This window comes from Lynx rufus, unplaced genomic scaffold (assembly GCF_022079265.1).
Source record: "Lynx rufus isolate CCGP_SWC_20201006 ecotype Redwood Valley unplaced genomic scaffold, mLynRuf1.p SCAF_4, whole genome shotgun sequence".
Lineage (NCBI taxonomy): Eukaryota > Metazoa > Chordata > Mammalia > Carnivora > Felidae > Lynx > Lynx rufus.
Window position 1 is genome coordinate 95,058,660 of NW_025814856.1, and position 23,913 is coordinate 95,082,572.

Below are 23,913 nucleotides of genomic sequence, written 5' to 3' on the forward strand. Positions count from 1 at the left end.
TCTGGTAGGCAGTCTCCTCAAAGGCTGCTTGCATGTGACCTTCTTGCTCTCTCCAAAATGTTTCTTTGCGTTTGGAGGTATTCCAGAAGAATATGGAGAAGGGTACAGTCCATTGCCCTAGGACTCCGAAAGGTGAATGCATCAGAAGGGATGATGAGAGTCTCTCAAATCCGAACCAACACACGCCAGATCAACACAATACAGGGTGTAGCTCAGTGAAGGAAGGAGAGGAAGCATCAGAAACCCAGGAAGGGGGTAAGATTTGGAATTGACACACAGACGACACCAGTGGGGTGAAAAGTGGTAGAGAACAGCGCAGTTACTCAGCAGCTGTTTTGCGAACGTCACTGCTACCAAGTGAGTTAGCTCTCAGCACCAAGATGTAGAACAGATACAGGAGTGAATTAAATTATCAAGTGTCTTGGGAAGTTTGATAGTACTATGGTTCTCAGAGGAGTTTTGATTTAAGACTTGATATGATTGTTGCACTGAATTTTGAAGAAATAGGGCGTTGAGAGTGTCTCATCACTGTCTGTCATCCTTGAGGAGCTATGAAGCATTACCATCCTGGAGAGGCATTACCATCCTGGAGACGTCCACATATTCGCAGGAGACAATGGATTCTGTGAACCAGATCCAGGGGAAATGGTGTGACCTTCTCCCCGCATCCCCTTCTCATTCCCCCTTCTCCAATGTTATATTTTAGGACAGGATATCACATGGATGATTTCTGAGTAGTCAGAAAATAGAATAGTGATTTTAGAGTTCATAAAAATCGTGTTATCTCTAAATAACTAATTCCTTTTTCTGATCAGATTGTTAAGCTGGTGGAGCGAAACACTATAGATTATTGTATATTTGTTTTTCAAATATGGGTAAATGTGGCTATTTATGTTCTGACAGATAAAAGTGTGATAGGCACTTGAGGGCTGTGCTATTGCTGGTGGTGGATTTAAAACAGGCTGGTTAAGGATACCTAACAGCAGTAGGGTTTCTAGTACCTCTTTTCCATGATAAGAGGTTGACTCATTTGTTCACTACTGAGCCCTAATTGTGTGCCAGATGCACATTTTTTTAGCACAGTCCAGTGGTAGAAGTAGTTGGTCAGTGCAGTGGTCTGGGACAGACGGAAAGGAAGGACTAGATGCATTGGAGAGACTGGAAGTGAAAAGAAGAGGGAGGAGACAGAAAAAGAAAGAGGAAGAAAGAGAAGACAATTAATGAAGCTGGGTCCCCAGAAAGGTGGATCGGGTGAGGGTCAAGAGTGTGGTGTCCAAGGGCACTGCCTTGGGCCTCATCCTGTTCAGTGTTTTCATTCCTACCTCAGATTAGGACACAGAGAAGGCTGGGCACCTAGGGTCCATCAAAATCAGGATTGGAATTTAGAACATACATGAGAGGCATGAGCAGTTGGTTGCTGCTGACAAGTTGGAATTTTATTAGGGATAAATCAAGCTCCTGAAATCATGTTTAAAAAGTGAATTATGAGGCATAGGGCAAGTTAGAAATGGTGTGATTCTACGGTACATGAAAACTCAGAGGTTTTAGTTGTTGGCAAGAATAATAAGAGTTTACAGATTTTTGTGGCTCCCATAGTTTAAAACATGCTTAGGCCAAAGTAGCACAAGTATGTTCAGTTTATGGAACAGGACAGGGTCCTACCCCAGTCCACTCAACACTTACCAGACCACATCTCGTAGCGTGTACGTCCTGGCAATCACATTTCAAAAGGGGCTAATCAGCAGAGACTTCTCACAAGCTTGCAACCAAGACTGTGGGGGCTATTCAACTATTTCAAATAGCTGAGTATTTTTTTAATGCTTATAGTGAAAAAAGAGACTTCAGTGTGTTTGAGAACAGACAAAGGAAGAGAGGCAATGAGAAGTTGATGTAGGAACTTGAAGGTTTAACAGAGTGTTTCCCAACACCCAAGGGTGTTTTTAAAAATACAGATGCCAGGACCCCACCCCACCCCCAAATAAATCAGGGGTGGGGCCAGGCATGGATATGTTTTAAAGCTTCTCAGTTGATTCTAGAATGTAGCCAGCATTGAGAACTTGCGCCTTAATTTCCACACAGCTGCAGAGGCTGGCCCAGGCCCTCTCCATGCTTTGCCTAAGGCTGAGGGGCAGCTGTGCTGAGGGGCAGCCAAAGCAGCAGCCCCCATTCCGCCTGCTTCCTAGGGACTGTCAGGATGGAGTCTCCTCTGCTTGCATCACTGCTCACCATGGGCACTACCCAAGGTATAAACTCCCTGATCATCTGCTATCTCTCTGACCTTACCCCCTTTATTTCTCACTATATCTTTTACACTGTCCCTTTCCCCTGTCCTTCGGGATCCTTCTCTGTCTTCTAGATCTAGAGCATCATCCTCTGATCAACAAACATATCCTTTACCTCTTTCTGAAGTTTCCTTAACTTCTGCTTCAACAGAAAACTGGCTGTCTCTTGAGGTTATTACTTCCCTGGAAGTCCTCCAAATGATTCACAAATATTTATGTCTAGTCTCGACTTGTGTGCTGAGATCCAGATCCACAAATACCAGTACTTACTATGTGTCTCCACTGGGGGCGCTCCCAGACTCCTTGGTACTCTGTTTACAATCTCCTCTTCTTTCGTTTCCGTCAATTCTAAATGGTACCTGTGTCCACCCCAGACACTGAAGTCAGAACATTTGGAATCATCCTTTGCACCATTCCCTATGCCCAATGCCATTTATCCTCACAGGTTGTTATTTCTGTCTTCAGAGTATCATTTTCCTTTTTCTAATTCCTCTTATCAATACACTGGTTTTGTGCGGCCACCATCTTTCCCTGAGACCACTGCAACAGCTCCTGACCTCCCTCCCTTGCTCCCACTGTTGTGTTCCTTCAGGCCATTCTCTACACCATAGTGAGTGAGCTGCAGATACTTTGTGTTTGTTTATTCATTTATAATTTAATTATAACATTTCCTTTCTTTGGATTCCCCCAGTGTTTTGGGTGTTTTGTTTGTTTTTATTTTCTTTTTTTTAAGTTTATTTATTTATTTATTTATTTACTTATTTAGAGTGAGAGCAAGTGAGGGGCAGTGAGAGAGAGAGAGAGAGAGAGAATCCCAAGCAGGCTCTGCACTGTCAGCACAGAGCCTGATGCGGGGCTTGATCTCACAAACCACAAGATCATTACCTGAGCAGAAATTGAGTCAGACGCTTAACCAACTGAACCACCGAGGCACCTCTCTTTTTTGTTTCTGTTTTTTAAACCAATCTTTTCTGTGGCTCTTAAGGACCTCCATAATCTTGCGCTTCTATTCCTCTTTCCAAGTGCCTCCTTAACCAGCTCCTGTCACTCTTTCCTTCTTATATTTTTGTTTAACACTCCCTGTTCTCTGCCTCTGAGCTTTTGTACAGTCGTTCCATCTCTTTTAGTCTTTTGGTTCCTCTCTTATTGTTTTTACCCTTCGGATTTATTTGTTGAAGAGACAGGTTCATTTTTCCTTTATTCTTTTTCCTTTATCCTATATTCTAAATTTTCCTGTTGTGTCCCAATGGTATCATTTAACTTGTTACATTATCTCCTTAAAATAAGTAGTTAGATTGAGATTCGGTCACATTCAGGGGGGATCTGTTCCATGGCGGGAATGAGTGTTTCCATCAGGAGGTGTATGATATCTGGTAGCCTCTTTTTATGTTTTTAGCAACCATTAATAGTCCATTAAGTAAGTATGGTTAAGAATGGTGTTATTTAAGGGGATCCTGGGTGGCTCAGTCGGTTAAAAGTGTCTGATTCTTGATTTTGGTTCAGGTCATGATCTCACAGTTCATGGGTTCAAGCCCTGCATCAGGCTCTGCACTGACAGTGTGAAGCCTGCTTGGGTTTCTCTCTTTCCCTCTCTGCTTCTCCCCCCTGCTCTCTCAAAATAAATAAACTTAAAAAAAAAAGAATTGTGTTATTCAAATTCTATCATTCTTCATTTGTTATATGCAGTGCATCTATAAACAGAAACTTCCACATATCAACTACCTGGTTAGATTGAAGGACACCGTATATGAAAAGGGAAGGCAAATGCTTGATATCTTTTCTTCAACAGTTTTGAAACTATGATATGGTTGTGTAGTGCCCTCCAAATAAGACTCCTGTGGTTATTTTTTTGTCTCATTATTAACTTACTTATTTAAACATATTTCATAACATTCAGTCACAGATAATAGTTGATTAAATTGTTCCATCTTCGATGGGTGAGACCCTCCTCCTTCTCTTTGACACTTAATGTCTGTCTCCTTGGTAGGACCTAAGTGCAGGGATCATGTCTGTGTTGTTCATCCTTTATCCTAAGCACAGAATCATTGTCGAGTTAGGGGCAGGATATTAAAACTTAATTAAGGTTCAATTAATTACATCAATTAATTTTATGGAAGAACATTTAGTTTAGTTTTTGAGGATTCAGAACTTGAATCAGAGAGAGAAAGTTACAGGAAGCAAATTTTTGCTGAACGTAAGAACTAAAAAATTTGGGGTGTTTTAGGGGAGGTGTGTTCCATCAAGTCTTTTGAGGGGCTGCTTTGTTCTAGGGAGTGAGGACAAGGAGAGACAGTCAGATCAGGGAAGATCTTTTTGCTTGGGAGCCTGAATGATCATTCAGGTCACTTCTGCCTGCAAGGTAATGACTCTCAAATCCTTTGTTGACATATTTTATTTTTGGAAAGGTGCAGAGTTGGCTGGCTTAAAATTGTTGAAATGTAATTATTCTGTTTTCTCCCGTGAACAATATATGTCACTCTAAATTTGATTCAAAGTATCATGAGTTCGTATATTTGATGAAACATTGCTAATGATGAATTATGCTTTAGTAGCAATCATTCTTTTATAAAAGGTTATAATTATTGCTTGAACAGACCCTTTTCTTATTGCATTAAGTCCTCAGACGTTTTGCATCGTTGGTCTCATTCTAATAAATAGCCATTATACTATACTCTTTTTCATCTTTGGATTTTATTAGAAAAAGAAATTAATTTTATTTATTTATTAAAAAAAATGTTTTAATGTTTATTTCTGAGACAGAGAGAAACAGAGCATGAGTGGGGCAGGGGCAGAGAGAGAATGGGAGACACAGAATCAGAAGCAGGCTCCAGGCTCTGAGCTGTCAGCACAGAGCCGATGTCGGGCTCAAACTCACAAACCATGAGATCATGACCTGAGCCAAAGTCAGTAGCTCAACTGACTGAGCCACCCAGGCGCCCCAAGAAAAAGAAATTAATTTAATAGAAATAGCATTAGTCTTCCTCTTCTCTGTCTATTATTTTTATGAAGATTAGGATGAAGTGTAATTCCTGGCAACTTACCTTGAAATTCTAATTTATTTTTCCATAGCAAAACATAGTAAATAGCACTTTTAGGATATTGCAGAATTGTAAAGATTTAATACTATTGAGATGATTTCTCATTTTCCCCTGAATAAAAATTGAATTTAGGTGGAGATAGCAAGACAAGTATTTAGTTAAATTGTAAATTTTTGAAGTATAAATGTAGTACAATATAGTCAGCACTTTAATCAGTGTCTTAAGAGGGAATTAATAAAAGAAGCCCTATTAATAGTATCTTTAAAATGTTTTTAATGACTTTGCTGAAAATTTATAAATTCAGCCCAATATATTGTCCTTGATACACTCTAGCTTGCCACTGTCACTTCCTGAGTAGTATCCACATTGCCTTCTGTTGCTTCTAGATGAATACAGTAAGGAAGCAAGCATTGTATCTGTCTGTACTTGGTATTATTTCCTCGCAGTTTCTCTTGAGACAAAGTCATAATAGAAGAGAGGCAGAATATATTAAATTTTCCAGAGTACATTAAATTTCTTTTAGGTATATTGCCTTAATTTCCTTTGTATCATCTAGACATAATTTCTTAAGGTGCTAGCACATGGACACTCTTTTCAAAGATGACCTATGTTAAACAACAGCAGTGAGAGAGGACATCCCTGTCATGATCCTGATCTCAGGGAAAAAGCTCTCAGTTTTTCCCCATTGAGGATGATGTTAGCTGTGGGCTTTTCATAAATGGCTTTTATGATCTTTAAGTATGTTCCTTCTATCCCGACTTTCTCAAGGATTTTTATTAAGAAAGGATGCTGAATTTTGTCAAAGGCCTTTTCTGCATCAATTGACAGGATCATATGGTTCTTATCTTTTCTTTTATTAACGTGATGTATCACATTGATTGATTTGCGAATGTTGAACCAGCCCTGTGTCGCTCCTCATCAGGGAAATACAAATCAAAACCACACTCAGATATCACCTCACTCCAGTCAGAGTGGCCAAAATGAACAAATCAGGAGACTATAGATGCTGGAGAGGATGTGGAGAAACGGGAACCCTCTTGCACTGTTGGTGGGAATGCAAACTGGTACAGCCACTCTGGAAAACAGTGTGGAGGTTCCTCAAAAAATTAAAAATAGACCTACCCTATGACCCAGCAATAGCACTGCTAGGAATCTACCCAAGGGATACAGGAGTACTGATGCATAGGGGCACTTGTACCCCAATGTTTATAGCAGCACTCTCAACAATAGCCAAACTATGGAAAGAGCCTAAATGTCCATCAGCAGATGAATGGATAAAAAAATTGTGGTTTATATACACAATGGAGTACTACGTGGCAATGAGAAAGAATGAAATATGGCCCTTTGTAGCAACATGGATGGAACTGGATAGTGTTATGCTAAGTGAAATAAGCCATACCGAGAAAGACAGATACCATATGGTTTCACTCTTATGTGGATCCTGAGAAACTTAACAGAAACCCATGGAGGAGGGGAAGGAAAAAAAAAAAAAGAGAGAGGTTAGAGTGGGAGAGAGCCAAAGCATAAGAAACTGCCTTCTATTCATTAGCTTTTGATTTAATTAATGAGACTTATTAAAGAGGAATCTTCAGTGTTTTCCTGTAAACAGCCTTAATTTATTGATTCATTTAGAGTTGTAATTATTCTACAGAACTGAAATCAATGTTTGAAGAATATGTTTTGAATCTTTAATAAAATAGTTTAAACTACACAAGGTAGTTACTAGATACAAACGTGTTCTTTTCTACGTTATTATTCGATGTTATTTACATAGAATAGCAAGTATCTTCTTTTGATATCTTTAAAAAATGACATTTTGTTAGAGTTAGTAACTTGGAATTTCAAGTATTTTAGTCTATATGCTAAAGGCTAAAAAAATGCATCAAAGTTAAACATTAGAAAGTTAGTAATGTTATTTTTTTTCCCCAAAGGTGGAGCCAGTGACTTAATGTTTTTACTAGGCTTTAGAACTGAGGGATTCAGTAGTTGGTGAATGTCCAGACAGGTAGAGAAAAACTAATTAAGAACAGAGAAGTCACAGTGATGCTAAGGTTAAAGAGCAATTTGATAATCAATGTGATTCCTAATGGGAGACCAGTAAAGCAGCTGAAGAAAAGGGAGATACTTGGTGAGTAGTCCAGGCTCAGATTATTTAAGGGTAGTGGGGTTTTGAAACACGGCTGTTGGGTGCAAAGGGATTAACTACCAAAGCACTCTATAAACTAAAACTTTGGGGAAATGAAAACTTATCATATCCACATGCATCAAAATCAAAGAGACTACACGTTTAATTTGAAAAAAGAAAATAAATACTTAAACCAGACATGAAAGAAGACACTGAAAACTTTATTGAATTTTGGGATTTCTGAAACTTTTGAAAACAATAATTATTATACTTTATTCTTGAGTTACCTTTCAGGTATAAGAAAGGAATTATCAGTATATTGACACTAGTAATATTCATTCATTCAATAAAAGTTTTTGAGAGTGTACTCTGTACCAAGCAGTTTTAGACACTGGACACATAACAGTTAACAAAACAGAAAAATGTTACTTCATGCCTGGAGTTAATAGTCTACTATAAAATTTCAGGAAATTTTTAGTGTTATGTGATGTAATACATAAAACTCAGTGTTTTTAACTGTTATGATTATCATAACTATAAGAAATTAATGCATGGATTTTCAATTCATAGAGAATTATGCTTTAGAATCCGAATTCCATCAACCTGGATCTTGTATTTTTATGCAGTTATTATAGTAATAGGTTCAAAATCTTTTTCACCACAAAAATAATGCACATTAGTCTATGAAATTATTTAAAGGTGTTCTGTCTCTAGTTGCATTTAAAGAATAAATATTGGTTCAGTTGAAGGTTTATCTCGTTTCAGTGTATCATAGGGAAATGAATTATCGTTTCATGATCTGAGAGTGTGTTAAGTATATAATCTTTAAAAACATGAATTCCCTGTATTCTAGAATTCAGTTCATGGTGCATATAAGTTAACGATCTCAGGGGAAATAGAAAAGCTTTGTGGGAAGAAGGTTGTGTGTGTTTTTTTATGGGTGAGGGGAAAATATCTGTAAATGAGGGGAAAGTTCCAAGCAGTTCCCGGAATCAGTTACTGCCTCCCCTGGGGAGCCAGTGATGAGCTCAACTGGGCTGAGAAAAATCTGTGCAGATGTCAGCACTGACTGCATCCCAGCCTCCAGCCCCGCCAAAGCCCCCCCCCCCCTTAGTCATAAAGGACAAAGTGAGAGCTCAAGGTCCAGTCTCCAGTTGAACTCCATGTGCGTAGCAATTTTTGGCCTGCACCTGGGTACCTGGAGTGCAGTCAGGATTGGAGAAATCAAGGTAATGTACAAAGAGAGAAGAGATGCAGAGCAGAAAAACAGTTGGCCTGTCATCCCAGATGAAAGACGAGAGAAAATAAACACAACTCTTAACCTTGAGAAGATGGCACACTGTGGAACTTTATAATCAGATCTCCTTATCCCATGACTGTAGCCAATAATGTATTCCAATAATCAGTGCGACAAGGAATGCCACTAAGATGGCTGGGCTGTGATGAATTCCTTGGACTTTTCAAGTTGTGTCTGTAGCAGTTTTGGTTTTTTTTTTTTTTTTTTTTTTTTTTTTTTTTTTTTTTTGAGCAAAAAAAGACCAATTGGATACAGTTCTTAAAAAGGAGACATTCACATTCCTTATTTTAGACTTAGGCACTGGATTCTCTGGACCACATGAGTTCTTGTTTGCTGGTTTCATAAGCTCTGAAGACTTTTTGTTGCAGTTTAAACTGCAATGAGAAACCATTTTTATCTATCAGATTGACAGAGTCAGTGGTTGGTAGCATAGTACAAGTGAAGGGGTAACAGGCGTGCCTATCATTTGCCATTGGAAGTGTAAATTGATAGAGCCTCCACATAGGATAATTTCCCAATATTCATCAGAATTAGAATTTAGATATGCACCTACATTTTGATCTTGCAGTTCCACTTTTAGGAATTTATCTTACAGATATATTTTTACATGGGTGAAATTACATGTCCAAGAATATTTATTGCCATCATTGTTTTAGTAGCAAAAATTGGGAATATGTTAAATGACCATCTGTGGAAGACTGGGATAAATAAAGTGTACTATATTTATACAAAGGAGTACTCTGTGGTCTTTCAAAAGCGGAAGAAGATTTTCTCTATGAATTTATAAGGAAGTCCCCAAATTTATTAAAAACAATGTACACTATATTCTGTATGGCATTCTGCCGTGTGTGTGTGTGTTTGTGTGCATGTGTGTGTGTGTGTGTGTGTGTCTGTGTGTATAAATGAACAACAGTAACTGGTAACCTCATGCTGGGAGCTGGATGACTGAAGGAGCATGTAGCAGGGAGATTTACCTTTCATCAAATGCCTTCTTGGATCTTTTACACTTTTAATGTGTGCTTGTTTTCCCTATTCTTAACTGCGTATGCTGCTAGGTCTAATAAAGTAGAAAGTAGAGCATTCAACTAGAAGACCAGTATAGATAGTCATGCTTTTGTTAACAGAATTTACTAGATAAAAAAGTTATCTGCCTAGCGCACTCTTACTTTTAATTAGAGCCACTACATATTTAGAATGCGTCTGGAAGAACCATCTGCTTTGAATAAGTCTTGTGTAATCTTATAATAGTAAAATATTCATAACTTTTATTTTGATGATATACTGTATGTATCACAAGACACAATCAGACCAAATATAATTTTAGGAGGCTCTAGTAAAAAAAAAATGAGAAAGGGAGGAATGGGTGATATGGAGAGAGAGAAAGAACAGGGAAAAGGGAAGAGGGAAATGAGGAGAGAAGGCTGAGTGTGGAGTTTCAGACCTTGGGATTGAATGACCTCAGTTTAAGACTGAAGATGAAGACATTTCAGCCTAGGAAACAAAGGAGCAATTGGAAAAACTACGGGAGAGAGTTATTTTGACTCCTTGATTTCTAATTAATCTGAGAATAATTGATTAAGTGTGATGATTTTGATAAGCACTAGTTTCATTCTGGAGGAAACATAAAGTGAATTACAGAAAACCGGTTAAATCTTGGACGAGGCAAGTGAATATTTTAAATGTGAATGTTTAAAATGTGAATATTTAAAATGTGAATATTTATGATGATGATATAAAATTCCCAGCCTTACTGAAATTAACCTTGTTGTGGTGGAATAATTGAGTCATTGACATTTTCAGTGCAAAAATGCATAAAATATAAATTGTAAGGAAATTAGAGCCATAACGGGAACATATTTTCACGGATTCGCTTCTCATCTTTTCTTTTGTTTCTGCCAGAGTAAATGGGAAGTTGGTAGCCCTGAAGGTGATCAGGCTGCAAGAAGAAGAAGGTACACCTTTTACAGCTATCAGGGAAGGTAGGCATTTTCTCTTTATCTTTTGAGTTTGCTTGATGCTTATGGCTGTTTAAATATTACTCACTTCTGGATATGCTGAGTTTGTAAATTATATGGTTAGATATACATTGGAATGTATAAACTGAAATTTAAAAATCAGTACCTCCTGCAATCGTATCAAGTCATGTTCAATAAAATAAGACAATCCTCCCATATACTCAGATGAGGGGAAAAAACCTCCTGCTGTGTATTGATGGTGAGACTATAACTGAGGAATTTTATATGCTTGGTTTTGTTTGCAGTGTTTCTAAACTACACATTGATTAATCTAGCATTACATTATACTCATGACTTTTATGAAAAGTGCTTACAAATGATGGGTTCATGCTATCTTATTAGTCATTTGTATTTTTTCTCTTTTGATTTCTTTGTTCCTGTCCTTTATTATATTTTCTATTGGTTTTTCTTATTGATTTATAGATACTCTTTATATATTAGCATCATATATCTTGTAATATTTTCTTTCATTCTGTCATTTTTCTAAAAATTCCATTTATTATATAATTTGTTTCATATATATTTTTAATTTTTATGAAATAAAATTGCTTTATATTTTGCTCCATTTGCACATAGTTTCTCTACTCTCAAGAGAATAAAATATCTTTTTATTAGTGGGAACTTTTCAGTTCAGTTTCAGAACTTTTGGTATTAACAGCTTTACCCCCACTATGCTTTTAAAAAATTTTAATTCCAGCATACTTAACATTGTTTTATATTAGTTTCAGATGTACTATATAGTGATTCAACAATTCTATGCATTACTCAGTGCTCCTCATGATAAGCATATTCTTAATCCTCTTCCTTCACCTATTTCACCCATCCCCCCACTGATCTCCTCTCTGGTAGCCATCGGTTTGTTCTGTATAGTTAAGAGTCTGTTTTTTGGGTTGTTTTGTTTCTCTTTGTTCATTTTTTTCTTAAATTCCAAATATAAGTGAAATCATATGGTATTTGTCTTTCTCTGACTTATTTCACTTAGCATTATACTACACCTCCATTACATTTTGAAAAGTACAAATTATCTCAAGATAATTTGTCTCAAGTTATCTCAAGTTATCTCAAGAAGACTTTGTTTTATTTTTTGCATTGAAGGAACTGTACCTGGTCCACAAGATAACTATGAGTGACTTATTGCAATAAATAAATTTTTAAATTTATTGTAAATAATTTTTATTTTAAATAAAATACATTTACCACAATAGTATTATTAAGGTATTGATGAATTAAATGTGGTCTGTCACTGATCTGATTTGTTTCTCATAACTCTCCTTATGATTTATGTTTATTTTTGAGAGGCCTCCTTTCTCTTTTTTCACTCTCTTACCTCTCATTCTGCTTTTCATACCACTTGCATTTGGTTTCCATCATTCCTACTTAACTGAAAATGTTCTTATAAAGCTCATTAATGACCTTCTGTTGCAAAATCAAACAGACATTTCTCTGATTTTATCCAACATTTTAGCAGATCCTACATGATTAATACATTCTCTTCTGTGAAAACAGATTTTCCAAATAGGGAGCTTTCTCTCTTTCACTTGTGCTAGCTCCTTCTCCAAATATTAGGGTGTTTTAGAACAGGAAAGTGGCCTTCTTTTCTCTAATCAACACTCTTTCTCCATATGGTTTTATTTGCTTCATGAGTTTAAATAGCAACTATAAGCTAATGTCTTATACATGCCTCTCTTTAGCTATGACCCTGTCTCTGTCTCTATTTCCGTCTGCCTACCTGACATTTATGCTTGAACCCAGTAATATATGAGAAGGATAATATATCACTACCACGTAAGTCTATTCCAGGAATGCAAAGCTGGTTCAACCTTTAGAAATCAATCATTGGATAACAGTCATCCCAAAGTTAACATATCCAAATGGAACTCCTGGACCTCCACCATAACTCAAGCCATTTTTCTCTCCATATTATTAATGGCACCACCCAGTGAGCCTCCTCCACAGATCTAGTCCAAGAATGAGTCCTCTAAGTTACTTCTCTAAAAGATACATCAAATCTGTCTACTTTTTCTTTTTTTTAAGTTTGTTTATTTATTTTGAGAGAGAAAGACTAGGGGAGGGACAAAGAGAGGGAAAGACAGAATCCCAAGCATGTTCCATGCTGTCAGCAAGGAGCCTGATCCAGTACTTGAACTCATGAACCATGAGATCATGACCTGAGCCAAGATCAAGAGTCAGACGCTTAACCACCTGAACCACCTAGGCACCACTACTTTCTCTTTTTTACTGCTACCCCCAGTCCTGGATATCATCAGTTCTAGTTTGGACCTCTGCAGTAGCTTCTTAATTGTGCTCTACACTTACCCTCTTACCTTCCTACTATCTCTTCTCTACCCTGTAACCAGTATAATCTTTTCAAAAACTGAAATCCTATTAATGTTGTCACTCCTTATTTAAAAACCTCAGTTTTAAACACTGTATGACCCATTTTTTCCCTCAAGCTTGCCACAAGATTTCCTATGTCAGGGAACATGCTGTTCCCTGTGGTTGGAATGCTCTTCCCTGGCTCTTCTCATATGTCATGTGTCTTATGTAATATCCTCTTTTCAGAGAAATTTCCTTTGGCCATCCTGTCTAAAATGGCAGTTGACCTTCATCTTCCCCTTCTTTACTCACCATGTCAGCATGTATTTATTTTCTTTATAGTTCTTATGGAATATGAAATTAATTATTTTCACTCCTTTCTGCTAGTATATAATATTCATAAAATCAGGGACCCTGTCTGATTGCTCACTGCTGTATCCTCAACATCTAGCATGGTAATCTTTGCGTTTATTGTGTGACTTGAGGAAAATCATTAAACTAGAGTCTACAAATATGACTGAGTGTTAAACATAGTCTCTGCCCTCAAGGTATCTGCCTTCCAGTTGGGAGGCAGAGCATATAGATAATATATAAGTAGAGAAATAATATGATGTGGGATATCAATGCCAAATCATTTTTGAAAGATTATAAGTCCTAAAGAAATTCCTCCATTAGTCAAGTGAGGTAAGGTGTCAGATAGGTCTTGAACTAGGCATAAGAGAGATAAACAGTGAAGAGTAGATTTAGAAGTTGCAATCCAGACAGGTATAGAAAGGGAACTGACACCAGAATGCTCAATGCCTTTGCCAAATGCAGTGAATAGAAATAGTTAGGCCAAGAGTTCTCATTTGGGGGGTTGGAATGGTTGTTGTTCCATAGGGGCTGTTTTTGTCATCACAGTAATTGGATAGTGCATCTGGCATTAGGAGCTGGGCATTCTACAATATATAGGCATGCTAATACAGAGATAGGCATAGTGCAGTCTGAGGCCCACTGCCAGTTTTTGTAAATAAAGTTTTATTTGAACACAGCATTCCCATTTATGTACTGTCTCCATCTACTTTCTTAGAGTCAAGTGGTTTGTAACAGTGTATAGTTCACAAAACCTAAAGCATATACTGTCTGGCTCTCTACAGAGTTTATCAGCCTCTGCTTTAATACAGTGAACTGTTGTCCCAAGTCTCATTTACCCTTTTAAATGTCCTACCGAGCATTCATGCAGGTGAAAACTTGTTTATATATGTCTAAGGCTATAACCCAACTATTTCACGTGTAAACACAAACTATGTTCTGCATACATTTAATATGTACCAAAATTGCAGGAATATAACTACAGTGTAAATCAAAGGAAAATGCTACTTTGCTTTGTTTAAAACTATATTCAAATTTATTCACCATTTTGAAAAATTATGTAACTAATGACAGTACTGCTTATGTTATTTAAGTCACTAATACCACACTCTTGATCAGCCTGCATTTGTATTGTTTGTGTTCCCGCTGATTCTATATATAGATGTGAGCACCGTCCTTCATTATGTTTTATAATATAGTCATGCCTGACTATTTATATATTTAAATACATTATTATAAATTAGTTTTTATTTCTCTTTTTGCATTCTAGTTACAAATAGGATATATCAATATGTATATTAGAAATTCTATGTATAAATATTAAAATCATGTGTGTGTGCAGGTCCTGGTATCTATGAATCTCATTTCCTAGTTGTAAAGGCATCTTTATAAAATATTTGTTGTATAAAGAGAGTGCTAGGTCTACCTGAGATGAGCAATGGTTCCAATCGACCTCTGGAGGGAGGCAAGGTGAAGTACTATTTAACTATGGTAGACCTTGAGTGTTAGGGAATAGTAAAGGGGCAAAGAGATGCTGGGCCAAGAAAGTAGCAGGAGCAAAATGAAACTCGCAGCCGTCATGCTCCCTAACAAATAGGGCACACACTAGAATTTACCAATCTGCATTTGCTGTTGGTGCCACCCTAGGTATCCCCAGATAAGCTTGGGGACTGGCCCTGGGAAGCTGTTTTATTATAGAATGCAAGAGGCTCTGTAGCTAGGACCTTGTTTTGTGGATTAGAGAGCCTCTGAAGCCTTTTGAGCTGAGTGTATTAGGAAGATAAATCTGATATTAGAATATGGTATAGATTAGATGAGGAGGAGCCTGACGCTGATAAATCAGCCATTCAAAGTTGTGCAGATTTGAAACTATGAGGATCTGGATTTATTAGAAAGTGGTGGCAAAAAAATGATTTGTAGAGAAAGAAATGCCAGAGCAAGGTGAATTATAGGTTATAGATTATTTGAGAGGGAAACATAAATGGTTTTGAGTTTGAATGAGTAAAAAAAAAAAAAAAAAAAAAAGAGGTTCCAGAGAGAGAAATAGTTAGTGTTGCTTTTAACACTTTACAGTTTGAAAGGGCTGTTATCTAATGTAATCTTCACATTAGCCCGTTGAAGCGTTTTTGGATAGGGTTTATACTCTTCATAGAATCTGTAATATAAATATGGAAGTGAGGCTTAGAGAGGTTAGATGACTTTGTCCAAAGAGTTGGATCTTGTCCCTAGACTTTCTCAGATTCCGAAATGGTGTCCTATTAACTCTGTTGGGTAATGGATTTGGGTTTTAGACATTCTGAGTTCATGAGATGTCTATATGAAAATGTCTTCTTGGTGATGTGGGAGCATAGCTCATGAGAGTTCAGCATAAACAGTATATATTTAACATGGTCCTTAGCACATTGAATAAGTATGAGATTTCTGTGGGAGAGGATTTTGAGTGAAAACAGTGAGTTAAGTTGGAAGGGAGTGTAGTGAGGTGGAAAGCCCCATTGAGAGTAAGGTCTGGAAGTCTGAGTTTCATTCTGGCTCTGTTTTTCATCACCTACCAGACAATATGGGACAAGTCACCTGTATTAGCTTTCTAGGACTCCTGTAACAAAGTGCCACAGGCTGAGTTGCTTAAACAACAAAAATTTATTATATCATAGTTCTGAGGGCTAGAAGTCTGAGGTCAAGGTATCAGGCTCCTCCCTCAGAAAGCCATGAGGGAAGGATGTGTTTCAAGCCTTTCTCCTTGGCTTATAGATGGCCGTCTTCTCTCTGTGTGTTCACATCATCTTCCCTCTGTACCTGTGTTCAGTTTCTTTTTCTCATAAGGACACCAGTCATACTGGATTAGTGCCCACTCTCATTATCTCACTTTAACTTATTACCTCTGAAAACCCCCTCTATTCAAGTACAGTCACATTCTGAGGTTCTGGGTTAGGACTTCAACATATGAATTTTGGGGACACAATTCCATCTGTAACACCATGTAATGGCTTTAGGCCTCAGTAACCCTGGTTGTGGAATACGGGAGTTGGTTTGTGCCATTTAGTACGAACCATTTCCCTCTATGTTATGGTTTTGATTTCCCAAACTCAGAGTTTTGAATACCATAGAAATCAAGGAATGCCACAAGAATTGTCGAGGCCTGGAGGAACAGATCACAAAACGACATTGTGTTTTCCATTGAGTAAAATATTTTGCAGTTGCCTAATACAATCTGATTTCTTGATGATGTTTAATGGAGATAATCCTATAGTAAGAAAAAGTAAATGCTCAGTCAGTTTTGGTGATTTTCTCCCCTTTTACCTTCTCATTCCACCTTTCATAGTCTTATTTTTCTTATTATTTCTGCTATGTGTGTGTGGAAGCAAAAAGTAGTACCATTGCTCCTTTTTTTTTTTTTTTTTTTCTTGAGTAGGCTTCACACCCCATGCGGGTGTCCAGTGCGGGGCTTGAACTCACCACCCTGAGATCAAGACCTGAGCTGAGATCAAGAGTCGGACACTTAACAGTGTGAGCCACCCAGGTGCCCCACCATTGCTCCCCTTTGCTATTAATAATTCACGCACAATAACTCCTCTGTGTATCTGGTGGCAGACCTTGAAAGATTTAGGATGACGGTGAGTGATGTCTGGGACATGTTCATGTTTACATCTTTACATTGATGAGTGTGTGGCATGGCTTGTTCAATTGAGATGAAGCACTTTAATTTGAGTTTGCCTCTTTTCTGCTGTTTGGTCCATTTCCTCACTCACAAAATGTGAACAGCAGGGAGATTTCAAAGTAGGAAAGCAGTATGCCCAGAAAAGTAGTTTTCAAGTGGCTGCTTGCCACGTATAAGCTTACCTGGGAATTTAGATTTTAACACATAATTTTCACCTAAAGTAGAAGTACTTGTCAGCAACTCTAATCTTACCTGGATTTATGTCCAAAGGTGGACTTTGAATTTTATCTCAGAGCTAGAGGGCTTACTGGCTTAATTTGGGTTCAGGTGCTTTGAGACTCATTCTATTTTCAATGGCAGCTAAGAAGAATTAAGCAGCAGTACGATGGCTGGTTTTTCTCTTTCTTATTTTTATATGATATCATTGTGGTTTTTGATGGTATTGATAGAGTCAGGAGATACTAGAATATCTGAGATACTGGGATGGTTTGAAAGCGAGTAGATAAGTCTCTTAGGATATCCCATCTTTAGAAACAACTTCAGAATGTCTGTATTCTTACTCTGTGATATTATATTCTAGATGTTCAACAGTTTTTTTTTTTTTTTTGTCTTAGATTCGCCCAGAGAAAGAATGGAAGTAAGGGAACCAATTATCATCTTTTGTGAATTTTTGAATATCTAATAGTTTCCTTTGCCAAGAACTATGTTAAAGAGAAATCTAGATATTCTAAAAGAACAAAAATTAAAATACTAACAGTATCAATGGACAATATTTAGTATGTGCTTATGTACTATACATATACAGCTAGGGCCTTGTCCCATTTAATCCCCACGAAACCCTCTAAGGTGTGCATTTTCATTATTTCTAATTTTTAAGTTAATTTTTTAAAGTAATCTCTAGATCCAATATGGGGCTCGAACTCACAATCCCGAGATCAAGAGTTGCATGCTCTTCCAACTGAACCAGCCAGGCACCCCTCATTATTTCCATTTTAAAGTGAGAGCCATGGAGACATTAAGTCACTTGCCCAAGGTCACAGCTAGTGTGTGGTAAAACTAAAAGTTCAACCTGGACAGTCGCAGTTGAGTCCACACTCAAACATACACTCTAAAACAGAGATTTTAAGTAGAAAATTTGAATTCATGCTTCATTTTTGTTTCATGCAGAGGGTTGCCTTATTGCCATTAAATTAAGGTAAACAAAAGTCTTTTGGGGGGATGTAGTGAAAAAGCTTTTTTATAAAAGCAAAAGCACATTATTCATTAACAATAGGGGAGCAACCTCCATGTAGAACAGGGGAAGGTCAACAACAGGAGAGGAGAAATGGCTCCATGAGTGTAAGTTAAGGGAAAGTAGTATGTAAGCATGCAGAAGGAAAAGAACCCTGTGATGGTAAACTATATAGTATGGAACTCATCATTTGCATGTGTATATTTTTTAAAATACACATCTGAATAGTCTCATATGTTTCACTCAGCTTTTCTCTCTATTCCTCTCTCTACCCTTTTTCAGAAACTGAATCTTTTCTTTGGTTTATTCCTCAGTTGATTTCTTGCCTTGGAGGAAAAAAAAATCCATTCTATTAGGGGAGCATTGTAGTTTTCTAATAAAAAGATACTCAAGAAGGCAAAGGTAGATAAAAAATCAAAGAGGGCATTAAGAAAGAAAGATAACCTCTTTCATTTGGAAACAAATTGCTAGGAAAACGAATAGTTGATCCTTTAATTGCCAATCAATTATATAATTGTAATTTAAGTATATAGCCAAAATATTTTTAATAGTATAATATATATGTATGATGTATATGGTATATGTTAAATATATGGTATACATTTATTTAATAGTATGGTAAGTTTGGTAAGTCTTATAGTACAGTCAGTTTGGTATCTAAGCTATTGATATTATTTTTAGAAATTTGTTAGTTATGAAAAAGAAAATAAGGCTGCTTTTAACTGAGCCATTAAAAATTTTGGTGTTTGACTACTATTTGATTTTCTTCATCACATCTGTCATATACCACAGCCTCTTTATTTATTTTTGTTGGGTTTTTTTAACCACACGATTTTTTTTTCTTGCAGGTGTCTGATATGATTGCTTGCAAAGACTGAATGTCAGGTTTAATATCTTTAGGTATGATTTAGTTGGTAATTAATCAATCTGAGTTTTGCGTTTTGCATTTCATGTTTGAGGTGTTGTATTACTTTCCTAGGGCTGCCTTAATAAATTGCCACAGACTTAGTGGCTTAAAAGAACAGAAATTTATTCTCCCAAAGTTCTGGAGGCTAGTGTCTCTTCCTAGCTTCCAGTGGCTTCCAGCAATTCTTGATATTCCTTGCCTTGCTGCTGCATTATTACAATTTCTGCCTCTGTCTTCATATGGCCTTCTTCCTTGTGTGTCTCCTCCGGTTTTTATAAGGACACCAGTTGTTGGATTTGGCGCCTGCCCCAGTGGAGTATCGCTTCATCTTAACTTAGCTAATTATGTCCTATTTGCAAATAGTGTCACATTTTGAGGTTCTCCTGGACATGTATTTTTGGGAGACATCCATTTCTTCCTTCTTCCTTGACTTGGAATCTCTCACTTGGCCTCCTAGAAACTGAACCAAGAAGGTGGGCACTGATGAGAAGAGGGGTTCCTGGAACATAATCTTAGACAGCAGCGCTGGGGAGGGGGAGACAGGGCAGCCATTTGTTCCCCTGTTTATATTTTATCAATGTCAGTGTTTTGAATTGTTCATCATCTTGTAATGATTACTGGATTAATAAGCGGATTATAACCACAATTCTTACTGAGTCTTTTCCTTATGCTATTGCAACATCTGACCTTACGCAGTGGGTGACAAATTAAATGAGGTCTCTTTCAAGGGTCTTAATCATTCTTAGGATTCAGCAATTCTGTGCTCAGCTTAGAAATTTCTGAATTCTGGTGTTTTATGGGCATTTATTAAAGGCACTAATTGTGTCAAAATGTTTGAGATATATTAATCCTGTATGAGCTAATTAGGAAGTTAAGTTAGATTTTAGAGATCACCTTGTCCAGGGATTTCTCAATTGCATGCTGGTAGTGTTCAGGCTACATGTTTGACTGTTAAGGTTGTTGTTAACCAATTGGATAAATGACCAGCAAGAATCCATTTTACCTTGTGGTTAAGAGCCTGGGCTCTGAAGCCCAACTGCCTGGATTCAAACTTGACCTCCATCCCTAAGTGTGATTTTGAACAAGCCTGTTAAACTTTCTGTGCCTCAATTTCCCCACCTGTAAAAGAAGGATAAAAATACTTCTAACCTCGTAAGATTGTTGGGCTGTTCCATTCATTAAATATAAACATGAGGCCACAAAATAGAAATAATCAAGGAAGCATGGATATTTCTTGGAAATAAAAAATACATTAACAAAGATTAAAAGTTCAGGGTATGATTTGGATGGTAAACTCAAACAAAATTTGCAAAAGATCAAGAGTTATTGTGTTTGGGCTCCAACTCCTGATCTCAGATCAGGTCTTGATCTCAGGGTCCTGAGTGCAAGCCCAGTGTTGGGCTCCCCACTGGGTGTGATGCTTATTTAAAACAAAACAACAAAAAAAACAGGGGCGCCTGGGTGGCGCAGTCGGTTAAGCGTCCGACTTCAGCCAGGTCACGATCTCGCGGTCTGTGAGTTCAAGCCCCGCGTCAGGCTCTGGGCTGATGGCTCAGAGCCTGGAGCCTGCTTCCGATTCTGTGTCTCCCTCTCTCTCTGCCCCTCCCCCGTTCATGCTCTCTCTCTGTCCCAAAAATAAATAAACGTTGAAAAAAAAAATTAAAAAAAAATAAAAAAAACAAACAAACAAAACAAAACAAAGCAAAACAATTTTTGTCTCATATCTCCTTGAAAGTAAGTGTATAGTACCTTTGAATTTTTTTTCTGTTACTGCCTCTGTTTTATTTTGTCTGTTTATCTGTTTTGTTCTGTTTTTTTTTTAATATTCATTTTACTTTTTTAATGTTTATTTATTTATTTATTTTTGAGAGAGAGAGAGAGAGAGAGGGAGAGAGAGGTGGGGTGAGGGGCAGAGAGAGAATGAGACAGAATCCCAAGCAGGCTCCACACTGTCAGCAGAGAGCCCGACACTGGGCTTGAACTCACGACCTGAGTGATCATGACCTGAGCCGAAATCAAGAGTCTGTGCTTAACAACTGAGCCACCCAGGTGCCCCTATTTATTTTAGAGAGAGAGAGAGAGAGAGAGAGAGATAGAGAGCGAGCGAGCATGGGAGAGAGCACATGTTGCGGGGAGAAGGAGAGAAAGAGAGAATCCCAAGCTGGCTCTGCACTGCCAGCTCAGAGCCCAATGTGGGGCTTGAACTCAACCCTGAGATCATGACCTGAGCTGAAATCAAGAGTCTAATGCTTAACTGACTGAGCCACCCAGGTGCCCCTGTTTTGTTCTGTTTATTGTTGGAAGTATCTGTCAGCTGCTTGGAGATCTTGATCATCAACTCATATTTAACAATGAGATACTAATATGCTGACTGGAAGCTCTGGGTTCTTGGGTAGGGAATGTTGGCTGGTGAGCTTCACTGTAGGGTGACTGAGGTGGGCTAGCCAGTTTTTTTTTCTCACAGCCCCTCAGTTGTCACTATGTGGGAATCTTTTCTTGGAAAGAGGCTTAAGTTTCTATAGGAAAGGATTATTTAATGTCTTGTCCAGAGGATTTAAGTTTTCTGCCCACAATTTGGGGATTGGTAAGAGATAGAGGTTGTGGGGAGTCTGGCCTTTCCACATGCAGATCTTTACTGAATCTCCCTATTTCTAGGTCAGGTAATGCCACTACTTTAGAGGGACTAAAAGATATTGAAGTGCTTAGGGCAAAAAATGATGAGGCTCTGTAGAAAGGCCTTGGCAGGAGATGGGTGTGTTTGGCAAGGACTCAAGAGGGATACCTGGTAGGGCTTGGCATTTGACTAGACATGGAGCTTGATGGAGATGAGGATATTCAGAATAGTCCAGGATTTGGGCACTCATGAATAGTTATTAGATAGTGGAACTAATAATAAGAAAGACAGTACAGAGCAGGGGAGGTTACATAAAGGGAAAGATAATAAATTCAATCCTGACATGTTAAGTTTGAGATCTGGTCTTCATGTGGCAATTGTTTATATGAGGGTGCAGTTTAGATAACACATTGGTTGTAGCTAAATTGGGAGCCTTACCCAACACTTCCAAGTACATGATCTCATCACTCTTTCAACTTTGCAAAGAAGATTGATGTTATCTTCGTTTTAGTAATTAAGAAGCTGAGATCTAAAGAGATTTTTGTCCAAAGTCATACAAATAAGTGGCAAATTTGGAGTCCAGCTTGGATCTTCTACCCAGTTCCCGGGCCAGTGCCTGACACCTGATAGTCACTCAGTACATGTTCAGTGAGTGAGTGAATGAATAGGTGGGTGAATAAACTCCAAATCCTTTATTTATTTATTTTTTTTCTGCTGTACTGCATGACTTTTGAGACAGAAACGTCTATGATCAAAATTGTATATGGATTCATTTCAGGCTGCTAAGCAGACAGGTGGAGTTGGGAAATCTCCATATAGCAAGTCGTTAAATGTCGAGTCTTGGTGAAGACTATGCCACTAGCTACATGATCATAAGTGAGTCACTTAATGTATTTAATCGGAAGTTTCTTCATCTTTGAAACTATATCAACTTATAGCTTCACGATTAAAGTAATAGTACCATTATGAATCATTACCTGGATAAAGCATCCTTAATTGTATCATCAGTATGCTTCATACACATATGCTCTACTGTGCTGCACATTTATTGTGTTTAAAATATTTTTTAAACCCTCTAATAATAATCCTTTATGTCTGTCACTGAAAAAATTAACATGAATTGCTTCAGAGCAATTGACAATTGACAGACTTTTTTTTTTTCTAATGGAAGATAAAAATCCATGAGTCTAGACTTTGATTCTAAGTAAGCTTATGTAAATTGCCAAAATTGTTATTCTTTGTAAGTGTGGGTAATTTGATGGGTGTCTGCCAACTGATATCAACAAAAAATTTGCAAGCTGTTAGATCATATGACTTTAAAAACTATGAAAATCGTATGTATGTTTTCTTTTGCATGTCTTTAATTTTAAAGGATAAAGGTTTTTAATGAAGTAACTTATTTTTTGTCTGCTTTACGTCTCTAAAAATTTTATATTGCATTTTGTTCTATTTTATATGGAAATAGAGATTACAAATTATATTTGGAAATATAAATATTTTATTGGAAATATAAATTGAGCTATTGTATATTTATATTTAAAATATTTTTTAGCGTTATGTAACTAGTTCTAATCTGAAGGCATTTATAATTGGCTAAAATTCTCCATAGACTTTTTCAGTACCTACTATGCTCACCTTCTAAAAATACTGTCTCATTTAATTCTCACAACAATCCTGTGTTATATACATATATTAATATCTCCATATTACAGAGGAGGTAATTGAGGCCTGGAGATAATAAATTGTTCTGTGTCACACAAATTACTAGTAAACAAGTTAGGATTTTAACTGGGGTCTTTTAACTGAAATGTTTGTTTCAAGGATGGTACTTTCTTCCCTTCAGAATTTCTAATGTAAGAAAGTCATGGAAGTCCATAAGGTATGTGTAAACTGCTTTTATTGACAGTATTATCAATGCTACTACAAGTTGCTTTGTAAAAATTCAATCCACTGGCAACTCTGTTACTTCTCAGAAGTTGCATTGTTGCTGCCTAAATAAACTATGTATGATCTATTAATAGAAATAGTCAAAGGGTGACAAACTCTGAACATTAATTAATTCATGACCAGTTCCTTGAGTAC

At 37.2% G+C, this 23,913-nt stretch overlaps 1 protein-coding gene across 5 annotated transcripts in view; it reads left to right on the plus strand.

Annotated features, from left to right (window-relative positions):
* The window catches only part of CDK14 (cyclin dependent kinase 14), a 486,541-nt gene that overhangs the window by 173,308 nt on the left and 289,320 nt on the right, over positions 1-23,913 (plus strand). For all 5 annotated transcript variants that reach the window (XM_047096602.1, XM_047096603.1, XM_047096604.1 and 2 more), the window contains one exon: positions 10,642-10,721. In XM_047096602.1, coding sequence (XP_046952558.1) covers positions 10,642-10,721 — 80 coding nt within the window. The remainder of the gene's footprint in view (positions 1-10,641; positions 10,722-23,913) is intronic.